The sequence below is a fragment of the Maniola hyperantus genome, chromosome 11 (genome assembly GCF_902806685.2).
Source record: "Maniola hyperantus chromosome 11, iAphHyp1.2, whole genome shotgun sequence".
Classification (NCBI taxonomy): Eukaryota; Metazoa; Arthropoda; class Insecta; order Lepidoptera; family Nymphalidae; genus Maniola; species Maniola hyperantus.
The window spans coordinates 1146264-1165005 of NC_048546.1; the positions used below are offsets into that span (position 1 = coordinate 1146264).

Genomic DNA, 18742 nt, shown 5'->3' on the forward strand with positions numbered 1-18742 from the left:
TAAAATGATAGATAATGATAATAGTGCATCTCGGATGAATCATTTTGTGCAGCGATGACTGGATGTAGAAGACAGACATCCACAGGCTAAAATGATAGATAATGATAATAGTGCATCTCGGATGAATCATTTTGTGCAGCGATGATTGGATGTAGAAGACAGACATCCACAGGCTAAAATGATAGATAATGATAATAGTGCATCTCGGATGAATCATTTTGTGCAGCGATAGCCATCCATACATATAGCTCGCAGAATGCATTTACTTGTAGCGTTGTAAGATCGATCACAAAGAGTATGTCACACCTTGATCATTGAGGCAAAGGTAAGATATGCACAATTTATTACCTACCTATACCTAGGTACCTAATACCTACATAATATTATTCTAAGCCTTATGGGTAGGTACATCAAACGTGTGGCTCAAATTTCCTACTAAGTAGGTGCCTACTTACATTAATTTATGATTCAATTATACATATAAGTTGGTACCTACATCTGATAAAATCAACCCATTTTTTCACCAGAATAGAAACCTAGGTAGGTACCTACCTACCAGGTATATTAAGAAACATACATACAATAACAGAAAATACCTACCTACTACCTACCATTACTTGCATCCATTCACAAACAAGAAAGTAGGTACTTAATTTATCTATATATAAAAAAGGAAAAGCTGACTGACTGATCTATCTAATTGAAATTTGTCTTAAATTTGTGTAGTCCTCGCGGACAAAATCGCGGGCACAATCTAGTATAGAAGGGTATAAGTTAGTAAAATTTTGTATGAAATGGACCTACCTACCAAATTTAGCTAGCTTATTATATTAAGTATTTTTCTAAAATAAATTATTATTTTCAGGTTGCAGATCATCTATGGTACCTAACCTATACTTACCAGATTATGTTGCCTATCTTCCAGCTACCTAAGCTAGGGCCACTAGAACCTAACTTAATTCAAGAGTCAAGACTGCAACTAACCTGGGGGTCATCAGACTTGTAGAATACCTATATAATTTGAACTGTTTATGATGTACCTACTTAAATACACCTTATGAATTTTACAGCTGATGTAAAATACTTATACGCATACCTACCTACTTATAGTATCTAATTTAAATTTAAACAAAAGAATTTAATTTGTTTTATTTCATCCTAAAAAAAGTAAGTTTTCAGATGATACTAATAATAGTTAAAAAGTATCCTGGAATTTGCCTGCCTGGATATTTCCGGGAATCTATGATCAAAACTAAATTAAAATGACAGGTTTATGTGTATTGCTGTTCCTTTCATAAGCTCCCTGCACTGCAGAAAAGGATAGCAATACATTTAGACCTCGTCTAACAGAATTAGCCACACTGTCCCCAACTGTTTGTGCACCAAGTCTCATCAAAATCGGTTCAACACTTCAAAGATTAGCTCACAATTTTTTTAATTATGAGCTTATTGAGAACGTAACAGGCAATTTTCAATTTTGTTTATTTGTATGAACATTTTGAAACGTGCAGCCTTGATGGGGGTAGCTGAGGTAAAAGGGAGGGGAGGGAAATCATTCCCTTGGAAGGAGTGATTTTCCGCCGGGGATGTATACTTTTTTAAATGATTTTTAATTTTGATAAAATTGTCATTGACTTAAAACAGCCTCGGTAGGGGGCGGCGGGGTAAGTCAACCCCTTCACTCCTTCAGCCAGAGACTCACTCACGTTTTGTATGGATGAATCCAGAGACTCCGGAACGTCCCTATCTCCTCTTCTTTTCTCCATCAAGGCGGCAAGTCTCAAAAGCTAGCCCGTTGTATGTAGGTATGAATTAAAATGCCTATAAAAGAATCTTATGGCATGACTAGCTATAAAAACACTATGTTCATAATAGAAAAGCAGAGACAAAAAACATTTTATTTACTATTAAATTTTTATATTGTTATAAAACTGTAGTTTGTTGCGCAGTGTTACTGCACTTAGATGACTTATGAGGATTCTGTAGAGTGTAGTCTTGATGCAGCAAAATCAACTTGCATTCTTCTAACAAAGTGGATTAGGCAGGTGGTGTGGTCATTCACAGGCTGTTAACATAACGTAACTAACTGGTCCACAGTTATCACTGAAAAAATAGAAATTTTTGATCTTTAATTTTTTAAATTGCTAATTAGACAAGAACTATTCTTCTTATTTTACTATCTATCTTAATGAGGTCTAAGTTTTATTTATAATATTAATTAATAAGTAGATGATGCCCGTGACTTTATCCGCCCTGATTTAAAGGGTAAAAGTAGCCTATCTCCTTCTCCAGCATGTAACAAAGCTCCACACTAAATAATTTATACTCGCAACTTCATTTATCTTGTGGGAACTGTTCGATTTTCAGAGCCTAGTTTATTTAAAAATAGGCTATATCCATCCCCAGGATGAAAGATCTTTGTACCTTTTGTCAAAATTGGTTGAACGGATGAGCTGTAAAAAGCCAGCAGATAGATAGACAGATAACCTTTATACATACACTAAAATACAGCTCAAACTCAAGGTCCCGAACTTAATTACATGTCTTAAACAAAGAAAACTGAATTGATTATTAAAGAGTTGCCTTTCTGTAATAGATTACCTAGATGTTTTATTGCAACTTTAACTTCAGTGTACCACAAGATTATGTCTAAAATGTGTTGTCATTTATCAAGCGGTCAGTAGTCAAAACTGTTCTAACAAATATAATTATTAATGATGGCTCAGCCCTTTTTGAACTCATTTAATGCTAGGTACCTAGTAGACAGTAATTATTTAAGTAGGTAGGTACATATGAAGTTATGTTATGATTTAACTATACTCTTCAAACCTGGCCACTTGTCTATGTGTCCAAATTCAGATCAAGAGATTTGTATTACCTAGTAATTAGTACATTATGTGAGCGTGATCCGAAGAGAGAGAGTAAACTTACTTAAGGTCGTCAGTCCAGCGGGTTGGAGGTCGTCCCACACTGCGCTTGCTGATACGCGGTCTCCACTTCAGAACACGTCTGCCCCATCGGTTCTGCGGCAGACGTGGCCTGCCCACTGCCAGTACAGATTTCTAATTCGTTGGGCTATGTCAGTCACTCTGGTCATCCAACGGATTTCGTTGTTACGGATTTTGTCCCTCAGAGTTACCCAACATAGCCCGCTAAGCGACTTTGAACTTGTGGACAAGGCCAACTGTCAGTGTCCACGTTTCAGCACCATACGTCATCACAGGTAGGACACATTCATTAAAGACTTTCGTCTTTAGGCTTTGGGGTATCGACGAATTGAAGACTTGACGCAATTTTCCAAATGCTGCCCAGCCCAGCTTATTTTTCTGTCAGCTTCCTTGTCGAAGTTGTTTCTACAAAGTTGTATTACGTACAATAATATATACCTAATAATCAGTAAAACTTCAGTTTTCTAGTTAAAACTAAAGCGATTGTTCCGTTTGTTTCAGTCTCAACTCTCAGTTTCAGTTATGATAAAAGGTTATGTTGGTTTCGTTGGTTTGTTTTGATTTATTTTTTTACTGACAATGACAGAGTAACAGACTAGAAAGCGGTAACTTTTTTTTTAATCTGATGAAAATTTGGCTCTGGACACAAGTTTCTTGAGGTTTTTAGTGATCTTAGACAAATTACCATAGACACACACACCATAGACTAAGTGGTGGACTGTCACTTGTTTGTCATTGTCACGCTGTCAATCTGTCATTGTCAATCTGTCAAAAACGTCAATAAACGAAATAATAAATGCCAAACTCAACAAAATGGCAGCGTATATCTGTCCCCCTTTTTTTGCGAACGTGTAAGAGAGACAAATTGTGGCGAGAGTTGGACCATCACGTTTACTATTTCTTTTACTCGATGAGTCCAATACTGACTGTTATGGCCAACTCATACTGCCGGACAATACGTAAACATTGACCGTGAGGAGTAAACGAAACGATAAACGATAAATGCATTGTTCAATCTTGTACTAACTGTACAGATTGACTCCAGGGCTTACACACTTCCATACTAATATTTTTTTTTTTTTTTTTGTTAAAGAATATTAGCCATGTTAAATGACTAATATTCCTCTTTCCTCTCTAAGCGTCAGGCTTGTGCTAGGAGTAGGTACGACAATAGTGCAACGGGCGGGGTTTGAACCGTCGACCTTTCGGTTTTCAGTCCACTCCTATACCGGTTGAGCTATTGAGGCTCATATTATAAGTGTGTCTGTCTGTCTGCTAGCTTTTCACGGCCCAACAGTTTAACCGATTTGATGAAAGGTACAGAGTTAGCTTACATCCCGGAAAAGGACAAAGGCTACTTTTTATCCCGGAAAATTAAAGAGTTCCCTAGGGATTTTAAAAAACCTAAATCCACGCGGACGAAGTCGCGCATCAGCTAGTTAATAAATATTTTAAAAAGATAATTTTTCAGTTTGACAATCAACAAATTTGTTCATAATATTGAACATGCTAGAGGTGCCAACTCTATACTAATAATAAAATAATAATAATAAAAAGGAACTAATATATTAATATTAGTTCCTTTTTATTATTATTATTATTATTAAAAGCCTACATAGTCGCAGCCCTACCTACGCTAGAAGAGACACGACGGAAGCGTCACTGAAGGCGGCTTCATTAGATGATGGAATGGCCACAATGCTCGGAATCCGCTTATAAATTATCCGCAGATACGCCTCGCTATGGCTGCTGCAGTTATGAACTAATATTAATAAGCCAGCTGTCCGTCGGCGCTACGATCAAGTTACCATGCTGGGTTTTACATCGCTACTAACTATAAATAAAAATAGAATTGTTATGTACTTCGTTATATTATGTATTTTTCTTTGAGAAAACGCGTCCGCGTCCGTCCGCAATATCACACACCGTGGGAAGTCAGTATAACAGAACTAGGTAGTTGAGTTGGCAAGGACAATAGTCGAATGGCAATTCGATCGAACTACCGACTTCCTTCCAAGCAAACACGATAAACGGCAGCCCATTCCGCTGCATTGGCCGCTTCCTCTGGACACGCCTGTCGTGCCGGCATTGTTGCCGTGCCGGACAAAGGTCACTGTTGGCCGCTTTCTCTGGACACGCCTGTCGTGCCGGCATTGTTGCCGTGCCGGACACAGGTCACTGACATTCGCCGCACCTATTGAAAGGTAATTACTGCCAACAACTAGCCGATACAACGGTTAATATACTGCGCTAATGGATATTGAAACTTGAACGTCATTTTAAAAACTTATACAGTACCTACGCGGCCAAAAGTAATGTACATCGACCTTTACAAGGAGATCGCAGATTTGTAGAGCGTTGGCCCTGTCGTTGAGACAGACAAAACGTCATATAGGTATGAATGACAGAGACAATGCTGACAATGCAAAGCGCGGACGTACGTCAGAGTCGTCCTGCGTCGTGCATGCTTGATCGTGAATAGACTTGCTGTACAGCAGATTTAACATTTAGAGGTTGTTTCGTAACGTGAGTGCTCGTCAGTCTTTCTCTCTCTCTCTCTCTCTCTCTCGCTCTCTCTCTCGCTTGATGCGCGCACGATGGTCTGTATGCTACAGCCGGGATGGACGGTGAATAAAGCGCTTAAGAAGCTGTTCCGGCGTGACGTACCGTTTGACTTTGTCGATGCAAGTCGATTCGATATTTTCATTTTATTTATCAGAAAACAAAAATAATTGTCAAAGCAGGTACTTATCCTATTATTTAAGAGATCATTACGAACCAACGAGTCGTGACGAAATACACGATTTTTACGCTTCAGAAATAAAAATTTTACCATCCATTAAATTGTGAATGATATTTTTTATGTGCGAGGTGTAAACATTCCTATCAGGAACGATGCGGCATTCCATACAAAATGGTTTTTATGGCCACCAAAAAACCTACAATACATATAAAAAAATGGATGTAGGTACATTGTACATACATAAAAATAAAAAAAAGTCGAAAAAAAAGCGGGCCGAATTGAGAAACACCTCCTTTTTGGAAGCCGGTTCAAAATAAATACAGGTACCAACGACTTCTGGCGTGTGCTACTTCGCTAAAAAGAATGTGCTTTATTGTTTTTTTGGGTCTAAACAATCTTCGCATTATAGCCTGTCTAATAAATTGGATTGTGGCACATCGGTTGGATGGTTTCAAAGTCTATAACTGACGCACAACAGACGGAAACGTTTAAGTGCGGAAACCAGCCCAGAGTGAAGAAAGAAAGAAAGAAGAAGTCTATAACTGACGCAGGTAGAAACTTTTTTGTGTTTTATACATACTTAGGTAAAGATTACATCATATAGACGGACCCTTCCCATCTGCAACTCGTTTTAGTTTACAACTTGATATCCAATGTTATGTTTAATAATGTATATTTACTAATATCGCACACCCAACACAGCAAACTGTTTCATTACCTATTACTACTACCGGAACACCAACCTGTCCGCACACAGTTTGTGTGCGTGCCGGTAGACCGACAACGCTCTACGAAACCGCTTCTCTTTCTAAAGTTTGATGTACAATGTCGATGATAAGGGTGTTGTTTACTACGGAACCCTAATAATGAATCGCTGAATGTGTTGCTGATCGCAAATCTCGAGAACAGCTGAACCGATTTCGCTAATTCTTTTTTTATAATATTCCTTGAAGTACGAGGATGGTTCTTACGGAGAGAAAAATAAAAAAAAATCCTGAAAAAGAATCAACTATTAGGCGGTACGAAGTTCGGCGGGGCAGCTAGTAAAAAGTATTTTTGATTGAATTTGCCCGTCAGTTCCTAATTTATTCCGAAGGTAGCCACTTACTTGCAATAATAAAGTCTGCCATCCCTCCCAGTGTGGACCGTCCATCCTTCTTTTAGCTCCGTTTGTAACCTCTCCAACGCGACCTCGTCCTCCAAAGCACCTTTTCCTTCAAACCTTGGACTCCCACTCCCCATTCTAGGGCTCCCATACTTCGGACTGGCGCCCAACTTGGGGCTGTTAGTACCCAATCTGGGGCTATTTGAACTTGATGCTCCATCGCTGAGACTGGGGCTGCCGGTGAGGCGAGTGGTGAAGTTGGGGCTGATGTTGGGTCGGTTGGGGGTTAGCTTGGGGCTGGCTGTGCCGCTGGGACCGGGCGACGACGTCTGCTGAAGCAGCATCACTTCTCACGTCATTGCACCATTTTCATTTTACTTATCTGAAAAGAAGCAAATGTTTCATGTTAAGCTCTGCTGCGTTTATGCACCCTCTAATTACAACTATCTCCGCCACCGCTCCAAATTTTTCGTAAGTCCGTTTAGTCGCACGGTAGCGCGCTCCAGGTCACCCATACCGCGCACTTTGGCTGCGCTCAACGCGCTGCTGAAGGAGTCCCCTCGCTGTGACATATTTGCTAACAAATGGGCTGACCTCATGGGTCAGATCTTGCACTTTTGTGAAAATTTATAATTTTGCTTTTTAAAATTTATAATTTTATCAATTTTTGTAAGTATGTTTATGTTAGTTTGTACTCGTAGTTTAGTTAGTGTAATTGGCTTTATGGCCGTTCTAATTAAATAATAAATAAATAATAATAATAATAATGAGAGACTAGCTAACAACCAGTGAGACTCGCGCGTTGTATATTGATGGTATTATGTTGGATATCTTCACACAAGTGCCAACAACAAATGTAGAAAGTGCAAATTCAATGGGATGAACGATTCGCGGACACAATATAACGAACAGAGAAACATTAATTTTCATACATCCTATTTCAACCAATGGTACGTTTTGATGACTACCCTGCCACAGTGGTGAGCGGTGTGTTCTTAAAAATAGTAGTCCCGAGTTCGATTCCTGGCAGGAGCAATTTTTTCTAACATTTATTTACATTGGTTTTAGAATGTATAGATATCATATGATATCCCACTAGGTATATTAATCCTATTTTAAAAAATTTAAAATAATAATTATTTGTTCATGTGCACATTTTAATTTTTTTTGTGATGTAATCAAAAATTCACGATTTTCGGATTTTTCCCCTTAAGTGTACTATAAGACCTACCTACCTGCCAAATTTCATGATTCTAGGTCAACGGGAAGTACCCTATAGGTTTCTCGACAGACACGATAGATAGACAGACAGAGAGACCTTTTCAGGTACGGAACCCTTAAAATATATAAACCGTGCCACAAAGCGACTTACTAAGCTACTTATGTAAGTATACGTGGGTAAGTCAAGGGCTAACTGGTCATCGATTAAAAAAATATGAAATCGTTTTCATCAATATTTTAGTGGGAAAAGCACCCGTTCCAAACTTCGAAATTAAAACAACGCCTACGCGACGTCCAACCCTTGTTGGTTGTGGGCTATGCTTGTGGGTGTAGAATTGTGTGGGTGTCAAACACCCAAAGAGAAGAGCTCAATATTATCTTTGTCAAAATATCTCATTTCTCTACGGAATAGTCAATAGAGTTGAAAACCGAAATTGTTAGACATTTTGCTTTTCAAGAAAAGGCAATCTTGCCGCGCCCCTGAAACCTATTGTCTTGAAAATCAATGAGACCGACAGTAGATTCATTATTATCAAAGGACAGACTCCTGTTTATTAAAACTTAGCTGATGCCCGCGACTTCGTTTGCGTGGATTTAGGTTTTTGAAAATCCCGTAGGAACTCTTTAATTTTCCGGGATAAAAGGGTACCAAATTTCGTCAAAATCGGTCGGATGGGCCGTGAAAGGCTAGCAGATAGATAGACAGACACACTTTCGCATTTATAATATTAGTATGGAAGTATGGATTAGCTGATGCCCGCGACTTCGTCCACGTGGATTTTTGTTTTTCAAAATCCCCCGGGAACTCTTTGATTTTCCGAGATAAAAAGTAGCCTATGTCACCCTCCAGGTCTTTATCTATACCCATGCAAAAAATCACGTCAATCCGTTGCGACGTGATTGAAGGATAAACCAACAAACAAACACACTTTCGCATTTATAATAAGGGTACCTACTGATGTCATTCTTATCGGAATTTCGCCGTTAGTCGACTCGCGGGTTCGGCAAGGTTCCGCAATTTCCGGCAATTTTTCAAAGGATGTTCGTTCACCGGTTCCAAGATACATTGCTTTTATGACTTTACTCACATAGGTATCTTCTTTGTAAATAACTAGCTATTGCTCGCGACTTCGTCCGCGTGGGCTACACAAATTTCAAACCCCTATTTCCTCCCTAACGGGTTGAATTTTCAAGAATCCTTTCTTAGCGGATGTCTACGTCATAATAGCTATCTGCATGCCTACGTCATAATAGCTATCTGCATGCCAAACAGCCCGATCCGTCCAGTAGTTTGAGCTGTTCGTTGATAGAGCAGTCAGTCAGTCAGTCAGTCAGCTTTTCCTTTTATATATTTAAACAAAGAGTAGATGATGCGCGCAACTTTAACCGCGTGGATTTAGGCTTTTAAAAATTCTTAGGGAAACTCTTTGATTTTCCGGGATAAAAAGTAGCCTTTGTTCATCTCCAGGATGGAAGCTATCTCTGTAATGAGAAGATGCTGCTCGATACTACGTCTATATCCATTAAGATTTTTGAAATCTCGTGGAAACTCTTTAACTTTCCGGGACCAAAAGTAGCATATATTATGTCCTTCCGCGGGATGCAAGTTATCCTTGTACCAAATTTCATCTAAATCGGTTAAACGGATGGACCGTAAAAAGCTAGCCGACAGATAGATAAACAGTAGACACACTTTCGCATTTATAGTCTGTCTGCTAGCTTTTCACGGCTCAACCGTTCAACCGATTTTGACGAAATTTGGTATAGGGATAGCTTGCATCCCGGGGAAGGACATAGGCTACTTTTTATCCCGGCAAATTGAAGAGTTTCCACAGGATTTTTAAAAACCTAAATCCACGCGGACGAAGTCGCGGGCATCATCTAGTAAACTAAGTAATACTTTGCAATTATTGTGCGTTGTAAGGTCTACATCTCTAGGAGTCCTCTCGCTGTGACATATTTGCTGACAAATGGGCTGACCTCATGGGTCAGATTTTGCACTTTTGTGAAAATTTATAATTTTGCTTTTTAAAATTTATAATTTTAACAATTTTTGTATGTATGTTTATGTTAGTTTGTACTTGTAGTTTAATTAGTGTAATTGGCTTTATGGCCGTTCTAATTAAATAATAAATAAATAAATAATAATAATAATAATAATCTCCTGAGGATGCTCCGGTGTCGGGGCGAAACGTGCGTCGAGTGTGTTTTAGGATTTGTGTGTTTAAATCATACAGATTCGACCAGTTTCAGCGGATTACAGCAAATTAAGCTTTTGGTTCATTGTATAGATACTTTTATCTTAAAGGCAGCTATAAGCGCCGCAAATTGCTATTGCGCTGAAACCATGTCTCATAACCATCGAAATGACGTCATTTTGACGTCATTTGACGTACATATATTTACATCAGCTCGAAAGTTCAGTCTAATGCGACGTCACTAAAATGGCGGCCACGCAAATTAGTAATTTGCGGGACTTCGCTAAAATTAAAACAATGACACAGTAGGCAGGAAACTTACATTAGAATTAGAATCAGCTTGTGTTACAAATCATTTGTCAGACTGAAAAGAGACGGATGATACATATCTTTGGAAGTAAGAGCAGTACAAAGATGTAGCTTAACTTGACGTACAAGGAGGTTGCCGGTTGTTGAACTCTCTATTGTCTCATGGCGGGATTTTGGCGATGACTTGTAAGACTGGGGGCACACGATGCGTTGCGGCGCCGCACCGCAAAGATTCCACCGTATCAGCGGGCACACGAGCGGTGCGGCGCCGCAACGTTGTTATGTCGCAGCGGCGCGGCGTAGCAGCAGCGTTGGACAGTCTGTTAATAAAAACAACTGAGCGGTGCCGCTCCGACGTCGCAACGCATTCACCCCTCCCCGCCTCGTCTCGGTGGTTGCAAGTCCGGTGCGGCGCCGGAGCGCATCGTGTGACATGCCACAGATATTTATATGTAAGACGACGCAGCGACACGCGCCGCGCCGCCGCAACGCATCGTGCGCCCCCGCTCAAAGTTGTAATGGATAGAGCAATTAAAAAGTTACGAGTTTGGCTACTTTGGAGTATATTTTACTAGCGACCCGCCCCAGCCTCGCACGGGTAGCTTGTTATAATTTTCGTAGGGATCTACACAACTCAAAGTCAAAGTCAAATTCAAATGATTTATTCAAAATAGGTAATAAATTACGCTTATTGATGGTCTGGTATGGTGTTAGATTTGTAAGATATAGTGGTGATAATTATAACGCAAACTTAAAACTAAAGCTACGAGAGTTCCAAACGCGCCCAACCCAACCTTATTACAGCGGCGAACCTCGTCCTTTTGTCCGCGTTATTACCTCGTCTTCGCCGGCGAAGACTAGGTCCCCGATTTCTAGCGTCACCCGGTCGTGGACTCATGCCACGGCCTCGGGGGCGTGCGGACTAAGGAGGACGCTGCCCCCCGACCTCTTAAATTATTTCTTCGAGCCCTAGGGCTGACCCCCAGGCGGCACAACACAAGCTAGAGAATTTACTTTCAATCTATCGAAGACTTATGATTATGATGATGATGATGATGATGATGATGCGTATCCATTGCCCTGTACTAACACCGCTTATATTAGAAAAAATAAGTAAGTTCCTACCTACCTAGTACGACCCAGCACCATAGCAGTTTTTCACGGAATGACAATAAAATAGAAACAGAAACAATTCAAGATATTTGTGACATAATATATACCTACTGTTAGGATCTTAATTTAATTAGCTTCAAAATTGCATTATATTTTTATTTTTATATTGGCAACTTTATTTTTAAATAGACTATCAGTTGTCATTCTGGAGTTTTGACGCTAGTTGGCGTAAAACGGTGGAAACCAATCAGATTCTTAATTGTCACGTTGGCAATTCTAATTTTCAAATACTATTTTGTCATTGGTTGACGCCGGTTGGCGCAGAGCGGTGGGACCAATGAGGTTGGGTTTCTCCCACCCTGACGGTTGGAAACTGGACGAGAGGGTTCGTTGGTTTTAGCGGACACTCTCGAGAGAGATCCTGTGTTGTTTATAAGTGCAAGTGAATAGTGTTGTTAGCAGTTATTATAGTAAAACTAAGAGAATGATTAAAGTGATTATTTATGAGTAACATGGTAGCATCATTTCCGAGAGCCTTCATCGCAATCCTACGTAGGGTCAAGCTTATACTACATATAGCGAGTTGTCATAGTTCTTGCTCAAATTTTGGACAATTTATGCTACTACCTACGCAGGAAAATTAAACAAAGTGAATCATCGTCACGCAGTTACGCATAACCATGGGCATGCCGCATGGCACATAACAGATTAAATAATTCCGTAGCCAGATATAAATTGTAATTGCGCCAGTTTTAGACACTCGAGCGCGAGCGTGATCTGTGGAAGACTTATTTGCGTCAAAATTGCGTATAAAATCAACGGCCTTTCTGTCAGTGCACACATACGATTTACACCAGACAGACAAGTTACCATAATTTAGGAGCCTCAATAGCTCAATCGGTAAAGGAGTGGACTGAAAACCGAAAGGTCGACGGTTCAAACCCCGCCCGTTGCACTATTGTCGTAGCACAAGCTTGACGCTTAGTTGGAGAGGAAAGGGGAATATTAGCCATTTAACATGGGTAATAGTATTTAAAAAAAAAAAAAAAACAAAAAAAAAATTTGATGATACCTTTTAAAAAATCCTTTTTACACATTTTCCCTTATCTCTCTATGCAACGTATTTGCTTGAAGGTGGTGACCCTTTTCCATTGACCACGTACCATATTATAGTAAGTAGCAGTTTGCTTGCGATTATTATTATATACCTACCTACGCTTTGTATTAATCTTTAACTGTATATCCAACATCTCCCTTAACTAATAATTTAGGCAAAAACCGCCTAACAGTCGATTCTTTAAAAAAAAATTAATAAGTACTTTAAATTTTTCTCTCCGTAAGAATCATCCTCGTACTTCAAGGAATACTATAAAAAAAGAATTAGCAAAATCGGTTCAGCTGTTCTCGAGATTTGCGATCAGCAAACACATTTAGCGATTCATTTTTATATATAGAGATAAATGATGTGTTAAATACCTAATCAATCAGAGGTCAATTAAAAGACATAAGTATTCAAATGGTTGATCCTTCATCCGATCCACACAAAGAACCAAAAACGTTATTATCGAACATGATTCAGTCTCAATTGGCCTGAAAATTTATTTTAGCTAATAGTGAGAAAGTGTCAGGCACTCAGGGATGATTGCGATCGTCATTTTGTATAGTCAAATATGGTGGTTTCCTAAATAAGACATTCAATACGACAGTCTTGTGTGTGCGTTACCCCAAATGTATATTTATGTATGCTAAATGCGATGAGTCAAATGTGCGTAGGCTAAGGTTAACAAGTATGTCGTGTGTTTACATGGAGCTGTATGTTGTATGTTTGTACTATATGTGTAGGTAGGGTATAGCGTAGCGTAGGGCGTACGGCGGCGTGGCATCGTAATTCGTGGATGTATGTTTTGTGGCAGATTTATTAAGAACTTTGACGAGTTTAAGGCGGAAAATATAATTACATAGAGAAATTCCAAGCCTAGCTTTCTCCATCACCCGCTGAGTGACTTTAAGCTTTCTAAGAGTACCTTTAGTGACCATTTAGGCTAACATGCGCACCACGAGAAAATTTTGTCTACGCATTGACTCGTCTTATTTGTATGAAGAAACACGAGATAATGCGTAGACAAAATTTTCTCGCGGGGCGCATGTTAGGCCCTATGGTCTCAGATCCATGTCATCACACGCACTGTTCCACAGCACAGTTCTTAAGACTTAATTCTTCAAACACTTAGGAATTTTGGACGAGAAGAGAAGATATTTTTATTACACGAAAACCCAAAAAAAGGTCTGTAAAGTTTTTAGGGTTCACCGTTCTGGTATGTATGAGATGTGTTTCTTTAACTTCGAAATGCGCGAACATATTTGCATGCATCGGGTATCATTAGAATTCTACATTATTCCTAGTGACATTGGCTATAAAAAATTCGACATTAATGGCGGCTGTGATGGCGCCATTTTCAAATGTGTTTTTTTTTTTTCAGTTTGTTTTTGGGCAAGGCAGGATATGTGTTTTATTTATTTTTAAATTGAGTTCTTCTTGTTTACTTTGGCATAATGGAGCCGCATCACGCAGTAGCACCCGTTAGCTAATTTACAAAAGTCACCAAGATGACGGCATAACTTATGTGAAGTAATTTTCACAAGCAAATGCGTTTGAAGGAAAATTGACAAACTTGTAGCCATCTTGTAGCACGACTTTGTTGGGCGGGAATTTGGCAAGATTGCGTGAACGAGGGGCAATTCTTGGAATAGTTCACAAAGTTTGAGCCTGGCTTCCTCAATATACTTAGAGTAAATTCTTTGTCGCCAATTTTGTCTAAAAGCGCAGCTTACGCATTCAACTAAAAACTGCTTCGCACGTCCTTTTTTTTATTTTATTCAGATACAAGTTAGCCCTTGACTGCAATCTCACCTGATGGTAAGTGACGATGCAGTCTAAGGCGGGAGCGGGCTAACCTGGAAGGAGAATGGCAGTTTTTATGAAACCCATACACCTTTGGTTTCTACACGGCATCGTACCGGAACGCTAAATCGCTTGGCGGCACGGCTTTGCCGGTAGGGTGTTAACTAGCCACGGCCGAGGCCTCCCACCAGACCAGACCAGTTTAGAAATTATAAAATTCCAAATCCCTGCCAGGAATCGAACCCGGGATCTCCCACTAATAAGACCACAGCGCTTACCACTGCGCCAGGGAGGTCCTAAAGACCGGTTTCTGTCATTGGACAAAAATACTTAATTACGGGAAATTTGAGACCTTCGTCCAGTCCAATCTATCTAAAGCATAAAAAATTTAAAAATACACTATGCCTAAGTACAAATTCCTGAAAAACCGGCAACGCATTGGCACGGATGGTTCCTCTGTTGCTGCAAATGTTCATGGGCAGCGATAACATAGGTTTATGCTTACGCTACTTTACGGTACTTTTTGGTTACGCTATTTTTTTTTTAATTATAAATTTAAATACGAACGGTCTGTCTTGGTTAAGGTGGTTTAATACATCCAGCCGCGAAAATTCAAATTTTAGTTAGTTTTTCGAAAATAGTAGACTAGTCATACATCGAAGGCTTCTTCTTCTTCATTCTGGGCTGGTTTCCGCACTTAAACGTTTCCGTCTGTTGTGCGTACATCGAAGGCTTATGGTAATGAGTTTTGCGGGCATAACATTTATGCATCTACATGTTTTTCCATAAAAACTTTGGTCAAAAATACTCATTTACTTCAATTTGTTCCTGAGAGATAATTTTCTGAATTTTCCCAGATTTGAACAGCTTACTGTTTAAATTTCACACAATGATTTTAGAAAACTAATCCCTCTACTCTTTTATCGATAGATAGACAAGTAGGTACCTAAGTCATAAACACTAAATTAAAGTTGAGCGAACCGAGCCGCTCAGACCACTTTCAGTTTTCTACTAGACCGGCTAGGATACTTTCTATTGTAAACTACTTCTAAACATAATGATTTGAGATGACGTCTTTATTATGTAATACATAATACCATTTATTCTAGTTTTTTGGTTAATTTAACACGTTTTTTTACGATTGTTATCAGCCATCCCAACCCGTCGCGTCAGGATTTTGAAAGCGAAAGAATTTTGATTTGAGGATTTTTTTAGATTATAAGTTTTATTTATTTAGATCTTAAACTAACTTACCTTCATAATACTTTAGATAACTTTAAGATCTTTCAGCCGTACTCAGAGTTGCTAATCGTTCCTAACGATTAAGCGACTCTGAGTACGGCTGTATAAGTCCTAAAATTTAACTCCTCACGCACCATTTTAAAGTTTTTGTGTCAAAAGTAGGGTTTTAGTCCTTATTTTAAAAGTGAACCGTACTTTTGGCATGACAGATGACCCATAGTTAAATGAGCGCGTGTTGAGTCATTTTGTACGGACTAAACATTTTTGCATTTTAGACTCAAATGTATAATCTATGGTAATCTCAGATGGTATCTACGGCTCTCATTTCGCATTAAATATTTAAAACCATTGTTATACTTATAAATAACTTAACAACTGTTTTGGCTGTAAAAAAGAGGCCGCACTCACGATCGCATCATGTAAAATATGCTTTTATATGGCTCGTAAAATCCCTTATGATTTATGATACGACTTAATTTCGCCACATTTTATGTGAACGCGGGGAGGTATCTCAGAATCGAAGCAGGCACTTCGTTTTATTACAAAGGGTCTCGTTTCGGGTCATTTCTTTTTTCCTTCCTTATAAGTAGCTAAGTAAGTAGGTACCGACAACAATGTGTATCTTTAGTTTGTCATCAGAATACCTTATAGGTTTCAAATAGGAAGATTATGGGCTAATTTATTTCACCAGCAACAAAAAAACATTTGATTTACCTACTCACAGGTTTTATTTTATAAATAACTAGTTATTTAGAATTAACATTATCACCTTACGTACATGGAGTAAAATGGAGGAGGCTTTTACCGCCACTGGCGGCCCTTACATAGAACTTAAGTAAAAAAAAAAAAAGTGCAATATATAACTTTTATTGTAGAGATTAGATTATTTAAATTGTTTAGTGTAAATATTAAGTAAGTTGGGAGGAATAAAAATAAGAATATCTAGTTAAATAAACTATAGATAAAAATGTAAAATTAATTAGTAAGGGATAAAAATAAAGCTTTTATTTATTTATTTATTTTATTATTTTATCACCTTACGTAACGTATACGTTACGTGCATTGTTGATATTCGCGTTGTTTGATCAACTCCCCGCATCCGTTTTCGTTGTAGATTTGCCGGTAATCGGCTTAGCGGTGGCGCGTCCATGCTACTCCAATTAGCCAGCGTTTGACCGCCGCGGTCAGGCTTCTCCTCTCACCGGATTATGGCCTATGCATGTAAGCGGGTAACCGCCTACCCACGACTACGGTGAGGCGAGCCACGAGCGGAGCGGCGAGCGACGAACTCAGAAATACCTGTAAATGAAATGAAAATGAAAATGAAAATGAAAATCTTTTTTTATTCGTATAAACTTTTACAAGTGCTTACGAATAGTCGGATGCATCTACCACTGGTTCGAAATGCCTTTCCTGCCGAGAAGAACCAGCAAGAAACTCGGCGGTTGGTCCTTTCAAATATTTGATATAGGTACAAAATTATGCCATGTATAAAATAGTATTTGCAGTCCTGTGCGTTGCTGGAACGAGCTGCAGGTCAAATCCACGCTCTTTTATCATTTAGATAATCTTCAATTGTCGTGGCGCCTCCTGTTTATGCTTAGTTAGACTCGGCTTGCCGCCCGGGTTTGAGGGTTGAAACCAGAGACGTCACGAAGGCTAGTTTGTGAATGTTTGATTATGCACTCACCCTTGCTCGATGCGCAGTCTGCTTGCGCGTGCGACACCAGGTTAATGCGCCGTCTCCGCGGCACTGAGGCGACGGGCGAGGAAGCGGCCTTCCTCCCCGTCGCATAGGACAGAATCCACTGCCTCGCACTCTGTAATACATATATGGGACGGGCAGATTTCGCCTAGACGAAATCTGCCGGGGCTACTGTCTTCCTCGCCGCTAAGCGGGGAAGACCAGTGCTGACTAGCGCTAAATTAAAGGAGGAACGGTTCCATCATTAGCCCAGCCATTAGGATTATAATTGGGTCCAATTGACCTACCGCGTTTCGGTCAGGTAACTGGCTATTCGTGCCGGCTCAAAGTGCCACACCTTTGCTTGCTACTTACGCCGAGAGTTAGCCGGGGTCGTCACTGACGTCGAGAGCTAGCTGGTCTCGTCATCTGTATCGAGAGTTAGCGGTTCGACGCTAAGGCCTGCCACCCGAGGGCCCCTACGACTCTCGATACTGACGGATTACTTTCTCCCAGCCAAGTCCTGCCAACAAGGGTCCCAATGGCTCCCGACGCTGACGATTTACTATTCCGACTAAGGCCTGCCAATAAAGGGCCCTTACGACTCTCGACGTTGGCTACATGGAAACGTTCCTTATGCACACAATTAATAGCAATCAAATATAGTTACTTATAGTTAGCCACTTACGAGTAATAATACAGGATGCGAGGCACCGAACTGATGACGGTGGGCGTGCTGTGAGGCGAGGCTGCCGTGCTCGGATCCAGTCAGTTAACAAAATGGTGGGCGCCGTGGTTTAAGGCTTCGACCACAGACAGTCGGCGTCGCGTTTCAAGTATAGACCATTAGACCCACAGAGTAAAGTCACAGACAACTTACCATAGTATTTTAAGCGTCCGGCTCTGGATTCCTCTCCTTCTAATCTCGTTTTGCTCGTTATTGTAATTAGATATTATAATTGGATGATTTAATTTTACGATGATTACTATTTATATTTTGTACAATTAACTATTTCGCGACGTTCGTCGCGACATCAATTGTGTAATATGCTTTTTTCAGGAGCATATTTTTAATAGATTTTTTAAACTTGTGCAAAGGTAAGTCCAAAATAGTTTGCGGGATTTTATTATGAAAGGTAATACCAATACCCACAAATGACTTTTGGACTTTCCTGAGGCGGAAGGCAGGAGCTGCAAGTTTGTCTCTGTTTCTAGTTAGCCTATTGTGTAGATCACCAATTTTCTTGTAACTAAGAATATTTTGTCTTACAAAAATT

At 39.6% G+C, this 18742-nt stretch overlaps 1 protein-coding gene and 1 long non-coding RNA gene across 2 annotated transcripts in view; both read right to left on the minus strand.

Annotated features, from left to right (window-relative positions):
• Positions 1-7167, minus strand: part of LOC117986291 (uncharacterized) — a 103480-nt gene extending 96313 nt beyond the window's left edge. Inside the window, exon 1 of the mRNA XM_069501897.1 lies at positions 6800-7167. Within this exon, the coding sequence (XP_069357998.1) occupies positions 6800-7140 (341 nt within the window). The 5' untranslated portion in view covers positions 7141-7167. The remainder of the gene's footprint in view (positions 1-6799) is intronic.
• Positions 7168-17471: 10304 nt separating this feature from the next.
• On the minus strand, positions 17472-18492 carry LOC138402970 (uncharacterized). The gene is made up of 2 exons (XR_011237279.1): positions 18154-18492; positions 17472-17601 (listed from the first exon to the last, which is right to left on the minus strand). It is a non-coding gene; the product is annotated as an uncharacterized lncRNA (long non-coding RNA).
• Positions 18493-18742: the final 250 nt, after the last annotated feature.